The sequence below is a fragment of the Cebidichthys violaceus genome, unplaced genomic scaffold, assembly GCF_023349555.1.
Source record: "Cebidichthys violaceus isolate CVI_PGR_0920_01 unplaced genomic scaffold, fCebVio1.0.p SCAF_7, whole genome shotgun sequence".
NCBI lineage: Eukaryota > Metazoa > Chordata > Actinopteri > Perciformes > Stichaeidae > Cebidichthys > Cebidichthys violaceus.
In genome coordinates, this window is record NW_027176927.1 from 6,551,153 (window position 1) to 6,565,654 (window position 14,502).

Here is a 14,502-nt window from a genome sequence, read left to right on the forward strand (position 1 = left end):
TTCCGGACACGGACAACAATTGAAAGAGGACTGTTCGTGTTTTTCTTACACAACACTGCCCTCTAGCGGTACAACGAAAACTGGGCCACAAACAATTGGGCATATTTAAAATAATTGCACCTCTGAAAGCAACAACCAGGGGATTTATTTTGACTAACTGACCAAGAAGGAAGCGATACGAGTCAAAAATATTAATTCTTATAAAAATACTAATAATACTGGGCATCAACCGCTGTTTCATGGTTGGACCCATAGCCCGGACATGTTGTTTATAAATTGTCAAATATACAAATATTGAAAAAACATATAATAATACCAATATCTATTTTAACAATGTAACATCTTTAATGGTTTCTTGGGCAATGTGGCTGTGATATAGCTTAAACCAGACCTAACCAACCCCCCCCCCCCCCCCCCCCCCCATCCTACGCCGAGGCGAGTCGATGCTTTAGAGACAGACAGCACAGAATCAGCGTGCGCATAACGGCACACACTGAGCAGAGAAAACCCACACAAGCAAATCTGTTGTGGTGGTTCACCAATTACGGTCCAGGGTCGCATTTTCCTCAATACGACTGACATACCTTGCCTCTCTCTTTACCCAGAAACAAAAAGGTTTCGCTGTTGTATCGCAGTGACGCTGACATCTTTGAGGTATGGCTGAAGCGGAGTTACAAACCTTTACCTCTATCATGGACGCTTTGGTTCGCATTAGTGTAAGTATGACGCTCATTTTATTAAGCTATTTTTTTTTAAAACCACGTGTGCTTATTTTAAACAAGATACCACCATTATCTTTTGTCATCCACCTTCATATTTAATCCTACAATTTTTCCATATGTCCTCTCGACCCATCTGAACTCACAGGTCTGTGATGATGGAATGTGAGGCTTTTCTTCCGTTAGAGCATTTTTTGGGCATTAATACAATCAAAGAGAGGTTTGCTTTTTGGCAAACGCTCGAGCACTGTGGGTGGAAACATTAATAAAAACAAGGCCACAAATAACATAGGCTATATCTAAACGTTGTTGCAGATAAAGCGGGGGATGTTTGGTGATTATAATCAAATATGTTGGCTAACGGCTTCAGATGCTCACGGGCCGCATACGATGAGGCAGAACTGATGTGCGTTGTCATAGAAACGGGATGCTGCGTTTAGGCTGTAGATGCAACACCGGAGCCGGGCCTCCACGTCAGTGACAACTGAAAGCTATATATTTATTTTATTGATTTGAACATTTTCCTTGGAGAAGTGTAATGCTCAGTTACCAAACCATGGAATCCTATGCCCGAGTTGAGCTAATTCCATATCTGACTTGTTCAAAGGGAAGTTGAAGCTGCAGACAGGCCAACACCGGAAGTCAGGGGGAAAATATTTTCTCCTCCACATTTTCCTCCCCTGTGCTCTGTACATCTAACATCAGTTATACAAAACCAGTGACTGATGCCGCTCCCCTTCTTGCTCCTGACTCCTACACATCTCATGTACATTTTTTTTTACAGGTCACAGGAACTGCAGAATGTAAAGAGCAGTGGATTCTTTTTTTACTCTAGTGACTCAGCCTTTATCGAATGTGATTCCTCACTCAGTTCTCTTCTTGAACCTCTTCCCCCTTCCAGTCCAACATGAAGAGTATGGAACAGGAGCTGCATTGCCCGGTGTGTGATGAGATGGTGAAGCAGCCCATCCTTCTGCCGTGTCAGCACAGTGTTTGTCTGCTCTGTGCGGCTGAGGTGTTGGTACAGAGAGGTTATCCTCCTCCAGACCTCCCTCCAGAGCCCAACTCGCCAGCCTCCACACCCAACACTCGCTCCCCACGACAGGCTCGAAGACCCACACCCAGGACGCCCGACCGCCTGGAACGGGTCCTCAGAACAGGTGGAGAGCGGATGTGGAGCTTATATGTGTGTGTTTGGTACAGCTGATGGGAATTTGAAAGTGAAGATCTCAGATCTCAGCATTGGGTCATCATTGTGTAAAAATGAAAAGATGTCGTGTTATGACATCACAGTCTTTTTAGCATCCAAGTTTCATAGGTGATGTAGCTGACACATTCGTATCCTGCTGAGCATGCAGGGCTTTATGCATTCATCTCATGACTTATTGAAGCACATGTAGAGCAAAGGCCACAGAGAGAAATGAGTCAAGGAGGCACAAAAGGCAGTAAGCATCTGTCGAGCAGGTGCATTTTCACTGTGTGTGTGTAAGCTAATAGTGTTTCCTCCAAAGTGAACTGACTTTTATTTATCACTGACTTCATTTTTATATATGTGAGGGACAACTAAGAGTTCTGCCCTTTTCTCCTCTACATCTCTATTCATGTCTCCTTCTCCTTCATCTCCCTTCCTTTATACCTGCGTCCTCCTCTCAGTGTGCGGGACATACCCAGGGCGGAGACGGAAGGACGCGGCCCCTCCCCCCATGTTGTTCCCGTGTCCTTCCTGTCAGCAGGACGTGGAGCTCGGAGAGAAAGGCCTGACAGACTGCCTCCGCAATCTCACACTGGAGCGGATTGTGGAGAGGTTTGCATGTATATATACTGTAATATACTGTAGCAGAGAGAGTCACAGGCACAGTCAGGTGTAGTAAGAGCTGACACTGCAGGCACAAACATGACTTGTGCTATGTTGTTATTTCACCCCATCCATGATCATTTCTCATCATCAGCTCATTAACAGAAATCATAAAGAAAGAAAGAAGGAAAAAAAATCCCCTTATCAATCCTACAGGCAATGAAGACATGCAGCGAATGAAGGGCTTAATCAATACAACCTTATAAATGAGACAGGAAATAATTTGCACAGAAACGTTGAGGAAGTTTGAAGTGAAATACTTCTCATCTTTCTTTAATGTTGATCATCCTCTTCTCTTATCAGTTCAAATTGTGAAGATCAAATTGAGAGGAGATACTTTGGAGAAAAGCGTTCTGAGATGGGCAGAGAGTTACGTTTGATGAGTGCAGCTGCTGATTCCCTAGACAGTGGTTGTGTTGGTCAGGAAAGTGTGACGGTGCATGTTTTACTGCGCAAGATGCAGTAACAAGGCAGCTGGTGGTGATGTATCCAGGTCAGGCACTTACAGAGTAACTACTGAAAATAGAGCAGGGCAAACCCGGATGAGCTCAATCTTCCCTTTGTTTAGTTTTATGGACTCCTCCTTTCTTGCATTTTTTTCTGCTGCAGAATTGCTTTCGCCCTGCTCTTATCTCCCTGTACCCCTGTCTGCCCTTTAGGTACAGGCACACAGTAAGTCTGGGCAATGTAGCCATCATGTGTGGTTTCTGTAAGCCTCCCCAGTCTCTGGAGGCCTCTAAGGGCTGCGCTGATTGCAAGTCCAACTTCTGTAATGAGTGTTTCAAACTCTACCACCCCTGGGGAACCCCTCGAGCTCAGCACGAACACATTCTACCTACCAACAACTTCCGGCCGAAGGTTTGTCTGTTTTTGTGTTTTGCTCATCATATAGAGTAGCTTCTCTTCTATTGTCATTGTGCCTTAATCCTCTTCCGTGCTCCAGGTCCTAACATGCACCGAGCATGAGCAGGAGAGACTGCAGTGGTACTGCCGTAACTGCCAGACGTTACTTTGCCCACTTTGTAAGCTCCGTCGTGTCCACCACGGACACAAAGTGTTGCCTATAGCACAGGCCTACCAGGCCCTCAAGGTGAGTCGGTTTCAACTGTGTTAAGATGTTGACGTTCGCGGCCTTGAAATGTTAACTTCTGTTTTGATCTTACAGGACAAGGTTACCAAGGAAGTCAACTTTGTCCTGGCCAACCAGGAGACAATACAGAGTCAGATCACTCAACTGGAAGCTGCCATCAAACAGATGGAGGTGAACTGTCGTTTCTCTGCTTTGTCAAAGTACCCGTTTCCTCATGCTGTTCTTTGAACAGAAATAGTTGGAGAATCATGCTGCAATATTTGGGTTCAATGGAAATGACTATTCCACGTGGCCAGCAGTGTTTCTTCTATAACACCGCTGTGGTCTACACAACCAATACTTACTTTTCTTTTGTAGAACAAGCTGAAAGCACTGATGTTTACTTACAAAAAGCAACATTTTTGACACTGATCAACAACACACTGTGGTTTTATTGTGCTTCAATACAATGGGAATCCATCCCCAACCTATCCTGCCAGTTAGCCGTCGCTACAACTGCAGCTAAAGGCACAGGTAGTATTAGTGGGCCCTCTAGAGGCCAGGGGGCTCTAGTGCCATGACACAATTCTGTGTTGGCAATAGCTAAGACATTGTCATTCCTAAACTGTCATTGCTGTTTAACTCAGCACTTTCTCCCCACTCTGTCTCTCTCCAGGCGAACAGCACAGTGGCTCTGCATCAGCTGACCCACTGTATCCGAGAGCTGGGAGCGGCGGTAGCGGAGCGTCAGGGGGTTTTGGCTCTGGCCCTGGAGGGATCCCGCAGCAGGAGGGAGGATGCCCTGTCGGTCCAGGTCTCGCTAAGGCAAGGCCTGCTGGAGCACGCTGGCCTGATGGCCTACACCCAGGAGCTGCTCAAGGAGACCGATCCACCCTGCTTCGTACAGGCTGCCAGAGTCACCCACAGCAGGTAACACACTTATTCAGCTGAATCCTGAACTTTGGAGGAATGGATTGGGAAGATTTTGTGACACCTCTTTTTTTTCTGTGTGTGTCTCCCCCTCCAGGCTTGTGAAGGCCATAGAAAACCTCCAGGGTTTCTCTCTCTCAGCTGATCTCTCCTTCAGAAACTTTCACCTCGACGCATCGAAAGAAGTCAAGCTCATCCACAGCTTGGAGTTCATACATGGTAGGCTGTTTTGTTTCTGTGATTCAAACCATATATAAGTGAAATTATACTTTATTATAGTAAATGAACCACATTTGTTGCTTTGTCTCCTCCACAGCCCCACTGGCTCCAGTCATTGACACCCAGAAGACACTTGCGTATGACCATCTGTTTCTGTGCTGGCGCCTCCCTCAGGACTCGGCCCCAGCTTGGCACTTCTCTGTCGAATACCAACGACGAGCAGGAGGGGCCGCAGCCACTTGGGGCGGCACCAGATCTCCTAATGCTGCAACTGCATGGCTGCGTCTGGATGAAGTGAGAGGAACCAATGCTGTGATCAATCGGCTGCAGATAGACAGCGTGTATGTGCTCAGGGTGAGAGGCTGCAACAAGGCCGGGTTTGGAGAGTACAGTGAAGAAGTTTACCTCCACACTCCACCAGCACCTGGTGAGCTATGGACATCCATTGTTTGACATCACATTTTACATTTTTACATTTCTTTTACGACAAAAAAAAATTAATCTTTCCATTCTTTTAAAAACAAATGAGGCCATTCCTTGTTTCCAATGCAGTTTCACTGAATTCATTGCAAAGAAATGTACTGTGAATAGCTTGGAGAATAATTAATATGCTTTAAGATATTTTTTAATTCAAAATAGGTTTGTTTGCATTGGTAACAAAGAAAACACTCTGCCAACAGTTAAGTTTGATATTTTTCCGGTATTTCCATTTCTTCAATTGATTAACTAATCGTGATATTTTTTACTTTTCTCTCCATCCCTTTATTTTTTGTTCCGTTTTTATTATTTTAGCCTCTGCACATCCCTTTTTTATTCTGCATTTCAGTTTCATCCAGACTCTTTCCTGTCTGTCCTTCTGCACAAAAAATATGTATTGTTCCTTTGTATTGTCCTTCGTTCCCTTTTAATGTTAGTTTGTCACACCCCGACTCAAAAGCTGCGATAAAGTAGGGAGACCAGAAGAGTTTATAAATGAATAGCACATTTATTTAAAATATTAACCTTTGCATTAAACATGCAAGTCAGTAATGAATCATGGAAGCATGTATGGAACATCTACTACAAAACAAACAGCAGCCACGTCAGCAAGGGAAGAGGGAGCCTCCATGTGAAGGTGGTGAGCTTTGATAACAGGAACCACAGCGGGCCCAGGTGTGGCTCATTAAACTGACGACCCAGATTCTGCAAGTCAAAGAAGAGCCAGGACACAGGGACACCTGGTGGAGTGGAGGGGTCGTCACACTCTACATTGTCCTTCATTCACAAAACCGGATCGGTTTCAACAATATGTAGATTGTTGTATGTAGAATGTTACCTTTACTCGGATTCTCACGTTTCCCCCTCCTGCTAAAGCCACTTCATCCTATGTTTTCTCTTGAATACACCTTTTCTCTTGATCGGCCTCTTCTTATGTGTTCTCCTCCCACTCTGGTTATTATTCCATTATGTGATCAGACTTGCTGTAGCCTGACTGTCACAGCTTCGGGATCTAACCCTTCCTCCCTCGTGACTCCTTTCCGTTACCTTCCTTGCCATCTCTCTCCCCTCTTCACCCCTCCTTTCCCTCCTGGTACGCCTCCTTTTCCTGCCCCCTCAGTGTTGAGTTTCTCTTTGGACTCACGCTGGGGGTTGCATGCTGACAGGCTGGCATTGGGCAGAGGCCAAACTTACGCTCGCAGTGTGCCAGGCCTCTCCCTCCTGCAGGCTGCCGACCGCACACTCACTTCTTGCCACTTGACTTCTGACCTGCTGGTGGCCGACTTGGCCGTCACTCAAGGCAGACACTACTGGGCATGCTCCGTGGAGCCTGGTTCCTACCTGGTAAAGGTGAGAGGGATGCTTGTTGGTCAGCTGGATTGGTATTATAATGCGTTGTATATATGGAATCATCTGTACCTTACATGCTGACTCAAAATGGATGTGACCAAAGATTTCTGTCTTTCTGCAGGTGGGAGTAGGACAGGAGCAGAAGCTACAAGAGTGGTTTCATCTCCCCCAGGATATGGCCAGCCCTCGGTAACTAAATCGCCCTCTCTTAAACATAGACTTTCCCCACAAGCTAAGCAATCAGAGGACTCTTTTATGTCCATCTGTCACTGTGGCTGGTGAATTCCAAAAGCTACCAGCCACTTAATACATTAACATTGGGTTTTTTAGGTGGGTGAGTGAAGAAAATATAGCAGCCACTTGCATATTTTACCAGCATTTGGCTAGTGGCTGGTGCTAACTTCCAACCCTGTTCTTTCCTATTCAGTGTGTCCATTGGATTATCTGCATGGTTCATTTAGTTTTAAGGTTTAACAGAAAGAAAGGACAAACCATGAAGGAAGGCCTTGAACCCACAACTTTCAGACTGTGGAGCAGTTTCTCTGTTAGCTGAGCTCTCAGAACCCCGAGGAAACTCAATTAACTTTCACACACAAGACTTCGTCAGTTAGTCAGTGTAAACATGTTACAGTGAGAACAAGCTGATGAAGGTAAAGTTTCTGCAGTCAGATTACATGTAGTCACTTGATCAATTATTGATATAGAATATTGGTTAATGCACCTTTAAAGTATGGAGGACGAGTAAATAGTACACACATACACACACGCACACACACATATATATAAATAATCACAATATGTAAACATACATATGTATATATACTTTCACTGCTGTTTTGAGTGTCTCATTACTACATGATCACTACAGTTATAATCATGCACACTCCTAGTTTTCACACACAAAATTCACATAACACTATAAATATACAGTCGTATATTGTAGTGTATATTGTAGTTCCAACACAGCTGTAGTTAGGACTGAGGTCACAATGTGCATGTTTTTAGGAGACAGATGAGCAACTTGATAATATCAATATATTACTGTTTGTTTCTTTTTTTTCTTGCTTGTCAATGATTTTTCAATACAGGTGCAAATAGAAGCTAGCATTGTAGAGTATAAGGTGGAGTATTTTATATCTTCAGGTCCTGTATTTAAATGTTTTAAACATTAGATACATTTTCCTCCTTTGCTTAGTTTTTCTTTTGCACGGTCTAATCTTGTCCTCCCGTCTGCCTCCCCCCAGCTGCGACCCAGACAGTGGCCATGACAGTGGGGCAGAAGACGGCCAGGACTCTCCTCCTTTCTGCTTCCTCACAATAGGCATGGGCAAGATCCTGCTTCCTCAGGGACATGGTCACACTCAGAGCCAGGGGGACAGCCAGAGCCAGGGGGGAGTGCACTCCCACAGTACCAATCACAGTAACCTGCCTCACCCTCATACTGCTCCTCTACCACCCCGACTGGGAGTGTGTCTGGACTGTGACAAAGGACACGTCACCTTCTATGATGCCCACTCGTTGCGGATCCTTTGGGAGGGACACATGGACTGTTCAGCTCCAGTGTGTCCGGCCTTCTGCTTCATTGGCGGAGGGGCCCTGCAGCTGCAGGACCTTGTGGCCAATCGGAGCATCGAGGAGCCGTCACCACGTAGGGTAACTATCCAAACGCGTGCAACAAATCTCAGCAAGTAAATTGTGGTGAGACAGTTTATGGGGCACAATTGACTCAGCAATCAACCTGTATGTCAAAAGAGATACATGTGGTTTGTATTCACCATTTAATGTAAGTCAATAATGAATTGCCTTGATCCTGTGAAACATTGATGCTTGATGAAACTGTCACTGCTGAATAGGGTTACATTTTTCCTCTTAAAGTGATTGTTGAGATCTTAATATAAATATGTCATGTTCTTTTGCATTGGCACTTGGCCTGGACATGACATCTTTTCTTTTGGCTATTTATTTCCTGCTTTCTTTCTTTTCAATTGTGTAATGCTCCTATGGACATTGTGGCTGAAGTGAATTTAGACTATGCAGAATTCTGTTGACAGGGTGAGTAAATCCCCTTTATAACAGGTTAAATCTGTTTGCAATGTAAAAAAATAAAGTCTGCCCTTCTTTTACACTTGTCTTAATTTGTCCCAGAATGACTGGACAACAAAAGTTGCATGCAAGTGTAACTAGGATTTAAAACGTACATATATGCAGATAACTGACTGTCACCTTGTAAACGCACCTCAGATGTACTGTATGTCTAATTTTATATCTTTATTTTTAATGTAACCTCAACAAGTGTTAACGGTGTGTATATAAGTCAGAATTAGAGAATGTGAATATTCTTCGGTTGTTGAATTGTCAAGTTCTGTTGGCTCACGTCAGGATCATGCGTCTCTGTGTCTAAACAGTCCCAGGTGGTATTTTATATAGTCGCCGTTTTGCATTTCAAAAAGGACTTTTGTGGCATTTTCGGCTGGGTGAACACGCTAACAGTTGCCTCAATGTTTTTAAAAGAGATATCAAAGTAAAAACGGTTCTGAAGAATCATGTTCTCATAATGCTGTTTGACTCAATAACATGTGAATACATTTCAGTGTTTTACATTTAGACAAAAGTTAAAAATGCAGATGGCCTACTTGTCCAGTTTAAAACTGTGGTGTTTGAAGGATTTGCACATAAATATTAATGATTAGATGTGGATGGATGAAGTAGGCTAATGAGAAGAGGTCTATCTTATGAGCTCTGGTTGACTTCATTTTTTTCCCTACTACAGCTGACAGTAGCTCATTTACTTGACTAAGCTGATAAAGTCTGGGGAATGTAAGAGCTCAGTTATGTATCATTTCAGTGCAAGAGATTATCTATATTGTAATATTTTCAAATCGACTGGCTCCGTCTGTATTTTGATATAAAATATGATTTTCTGATTTGTATGTGTGTGTATGTGAACTCTGGCTGTGACTGTCTCGAATGAAGCGTCTAGACTCCTCTACCTGTGTTACAACAAGGCACTTGAATGAATTTAGACTGTAGCATCGCAGAAATCAGAATCTCTTCATTTAGATTTAGCCTTGGCTGGCAGAATGTTTCTATCATGTCATCAGAAAAACAATAAATGACTGATAACTGTAACATGGAGTCCTTTTCTGTCAAATAATGACCAGTAATTACTATGATGTCTTCTAAAGTTACATAGAGGTAACTGTACAAGAGCAATCCCCCTCTTTTCTGAATAATATAACTTGCTTTTCCATGATAACCCCAGAAATCTTTTCTTTAGTGTCTGTCCTCTTGTTTTGTATTTCTGACAGGCTTTTAATCTGAATCACAGAGGACTCTTTTGGTTGTAAACCTATTTTATTTCCATCATCACAAACAGTTGGTTTAATTGTAGCATGCTATAAAGTTGTCACATTTTGATTGACTGTAAACAGCAGTGCTTCCGAAGGGATTAATGAAAACAGACTCTCCTTGTTTAAATGTCACGGAGTGCATGTAAGAGCAAGCGTGCCCTTAATCACTCGAGTGTGCCAGATCTAACAGGTAAAGTGGATCTTTTGTGCCACAGGGTTTAAATATAACCAACCTATTTTGTACAGACTCAAGACACACCTTCAGGATACAGTATGATATGTGAGCATAAGACAAGGCGAGAGAGGTGACGGTTCAGTAGGTGAGCCAGTTGGACCGGTCGTAGAACACACTGTCATCTCCCAGACAGAGAGACAAAGGTGAAAAGGTTCAGTATAGCTATTGCGTAACACCAGAATAATTGAGCATTTGTTATGTTCTTTTTACATCAACAAAGAGATGTTGCAATCAAACCAGTGTTTGTGCTCTCTGTAAGTATGACCTGTCTGCTGCAGGAGTATGCAATACAAATAATTAGCCTTTAGGGGGCGACATTGTTTGAGCTTTGTCTATTTCCTCTGTCTCAAACGTCAGTCAGCAACAGGTGCATGATGTGTCAACACTGACTTGACTGGTCGCAAATCTACGATGACAGGTCAGATATAAGTTAAGAGTGCTATTATTTGAGCTATTTATTGTGTTACACCTGGATGAATATTTATCGCTCTCTCATTGTGCCTCTTTCCCATTCTCATTTGTTCTACCTACCTATGTATTTGTTACTGACAATAAATAGGTGGTAAATAGCCCAAGGTTGACTGATTTTCATCTGCAGTCCCTTGACAATATGCATGTCACATATTAATGACACTTATCTACATTGCATTTACACCACATAAACCAAAAGGGACATAATAGAAAGAGAAATAAAACCTCCCATAAAACAAAACTACGTTAACACCACATTGGTCCCAGTATGATTGTAAAAACAGTCAAAATTGCAAAATATGCCATTGAAACAACGTTTTCCTTGTGTGTTTTCTCTCTCACTCCGCCTCCTCGAGCTCTGGGGGTTGCATCATTTCTTAGCTACAGCTCAGTCTAGTGTTCACTTGTTTACCCAATAGAACTCCTCCCCACAAAAGTTAAGCCAGTGTTTGTCTGTGTTTGCACGCAAGGGTGTAAATGGAAATTCACCCAATTCTCCATGTGAATTTTGTTGTGAAATGCTATTGTTCTTGTAATTTGATTTAATGGAGGAGTTGATCGATTGTCCGATGATGAAAAAGATAATCAGAAGATAAGATGAATAAGCAACTAAACTACACCAATAACAGGGAAAACCTGGGAGTTTAGAATTCACATGAATACAGATAATTAGCTATGCTGTCGCTCAAATATTTCATATATCTCAACATAAACATATAGATGTAATAATATTTCTGGGATAAAAATCCACTGTCACCATCTAAGATTATCTGTTCTGAGTCATTACCTTGGATGAAACTACTGTAATTGAATAGCCAATACAACTTTGTTTCACGTTTTGGACTTGACTGAAGCAAAAATGCTGAGCGCCATGCAGAATAAGTTCCACACGCATTGATATGTAGCACACTTTCAAATGTGCACACAGTGCAGGAAGCTGCAGAAATGTTTGCTAATGCAAGCACAGACTCCCCAGAACAGCTGTGTCTCCTGTCTTTCCTCAGCACCTCTGCACATCACAGCGGACGTGTACGTCCTGCACACACACTTCTCCAACAAGGTTTAAGCCCCCGAGTAATTTTACAAGTCCCAACTATAGTCTACACGTTTTCTGTCTGTAAACTGTCAAACTAAATGGTTTTCCACCACTCAAAGAGGTTCCCGTACATCACAAAAAACATTTTTGTTTGTCACTGCAATGAAAGACAAAGACACACACACACACACACACACACACACACACACACACACACACACACACACACACACACACACACACACACACATGAACACATGCAATTGAATCCAAATCCACTTCACATGGTTGCCACTCAAAAACACTTACAATCCACATTTACACACACACACACACACACACACACACACACACACACACACACACACACACACACACACACACACACACACACACACACACACACACACACACACACACACACACACACACACACACACACCAATCTGCTGCATGTGTGTGTGTTCTGAATGGAAGCCAAAGTGAAAAAGCATGCTCAGACAGGACAAAAGCCCCTGAAGCTCTGTGAGTATTTATATGTGATTGTGTGTCATTTTTAGACTGGAAAGACATTAACCCTCCTGAACCACCTGTTTGGCTTGATTTAAAACTTTAACCTGGTTTGTGGCTGTACATGCTATGTGAGTATTGAAAAAGGATTTATAGAACATAACCAAGAAGAATAAGAAGTTTGTGAGTTTAATTCAAATGTAATTATTTAACTTTTAAAGCCAGCTAAATGAAACTTTGAGCTTGACACACACAATTCTGCCATTGGGTCCAGTGGTGTCAAGTTCAGTTATTGAGTCTCTGATAGGAGGATACCTGACAAATGATTTATATGGAAAGTGAAATGTGTATGTTGATCCGCGCTGACAGTGTTTTGGTCCATAGGCTGTCCTCTGACAGATTAATGACTAGCTGTCCACATATCACTTTGCTCAATGTTCCCACTCTAAAGGGCGGCAGAAGCAGAGGGAGGAGGAAGAAGAGGAAGGAGAAGGATGGGAGACAGAGACAGGATATACTGAACCACACAATATAACCCTGAGGACACACCGGAGGGCTGCCTGTAAATCTATTTCCGTACAGAGCAAAGGTCTTTCAGCTCCAACTGGTAACAGTTAAAGAGCTGAAAGCCCACATTTTTTTTGCATGTGTGATTGTGTGTGTATGTATGAGCAAAAGGAAGGTGGTCTTTGTGTGTTACCTCCGTGGCATGCATCCTTTCAGCTGTGCAACCACCAGGCTCTGAGGAGAAAAAAATGCTGATTATAAAACCCAAACAAAAGTGGAGGAGCTGGTAAAACTGAGAATAGAAAGCCACTTGCTACCCCCTGCACACGGTCCCCCATAAATACCTACCGCAGCAACTGCATTTACAAACAACGGATTGCACGCACACCAATAGAAAGCTATGAGAGAAAGCTTCAGTATCAATGTTGACAGGGGAATTTCATGTGTAGTCTGTCAGTGAAATTTGCTGCATATCAAGAGAGCTTGAAGTGATTTTTTTGTGTTGCTCCTCTTGTAAAATCTATATAAATCTTAGGCTGGCTGACATTTTTAAGAGACAGACCTGATTATCAGTGCAGATGATCTGAGGGCACAAAACATGGCAGTCAGCCGTGTGACATAAGAGTATGAGCAGGACTGCGGGACCACCAAGTCATTTTAGAGGAATGAAAGGAGAAGGAGGAGACTGATAAATTGAGAAAAAGAGGGTGTAAGAAGATACGGGTTAGAGAATTGACTTGGGGAAAGGTGAGGAGAAACACGACGAGGAGAAATAAAGAAATGCTATGACAGTGGGTCAGAAGAGCCGACCATGGGAATAATTAGATAAACCAGTAAAGGGAGGACGGCAACGTAGACGGCTGGGAAGGTCGAGGGGCTGACAGGAAAACTGAGAGAAGCACATTCCTTCTCTCCCTCTTGTTCTCTTCAAAACAGCAGCTGGGACAGGTGTGCTTTTACTGATGGTAGAAAGTACCCAGGCTGCTTACTGCCCCCCAGTGAGCTGTGTGTATGCTGTGTGTTTATATGCTGAGTATGCACACTGTCTGGCTGCAGACTGCATGTTAGCAGAGACTGTTGGGTGTAATTACGGGGGAAACAAATAGATCAGACTTTGCCCATAATGACAAAAATAGACATCTGAATGCACACATAGTGTTTGCTGGGGAGAGACTGTGGAAGAGACAACAAAGTGTACGTACAATGTGTGTATGTCTTAAAGATACTCAACTTGTGTGTGTGTGTGCTGTTTAAGGAGACCGTCTCTACTTCAGGAAACAGAGGGATCCTGTTTGTGAGTTGTACTCATTGTTCAGCTGATTACCCCCCTCATCACCTCCTACTCCACACACACTCATGTACACAACATAGGCCCCATGTCAGTATTTGCAGTTTTTTTCTTGCATTCCTCCACAGTGAACGAATACTAGAAAAACAAGTAAAATCTTGATGAATCGGAAAAATCATATGTATGGGAGACACGTTAAATTAAATGTAAATTTTAGGGGTGAAGTAGGCTTTTCCTTTAAAATTCATGTTTCTTTCAGGATGAATTGCATTCACTTTGTTGTTGTATACAGTGTTGTCATGCTACAACAGGACTATATCAGCCAAACCTAAATTTCTCCTTTGAATTATTTTCATTTCTTAGGTTTTACTGTTTCCTACTTCTGTCTCATTTATACATCTAGTCTGCTTTTCCATCTCCTTTACTTTCTTGTTCCCTCTTTCAACTGCAGCTCATTCATCTCCCACCTCTAGTCCTCTCAGCTTA

The 14,502-nt window shown here is 42.9% G+C and overlaps 1 protein-coding gene across 1 annotated transcript; it reads left to right on the top strand.

Annotated features, from left to right (window-relative positions):
• The first annotated feature begins 451 nt into the window (after nt 1–451).
• On the top strand, nt 452–9,748 carry trim46a (tripartite motif containing 46a). The gene is made up of 12 exons (XM_068736204.1): nt 452–716; nt 1,621–1,879; nt 2,373–2,523; nt 3,234–3,432; nt 3,518–3,664; nt 3,740–3,835; nt 4,320–4,573; nt 4,671–4,792; nt 4,890–5,219; nt 6,390–6,619; nt 6,741–6,808; nt 7,864–9,748. Exons 1-12 carry the CDS (start codon nt 657–659, stop codon nt 8,309–8,311), a joined length of 2,364 nt encoding a protein of 787 aa, XP_068592305.1. The 5' UTR covers nt 452–656; the 3' UTR covers nt 8,312–9,748.
• The last annotated feature ends 4,754 nt before the right edge of the window (nt 9,749–14,502 follow it).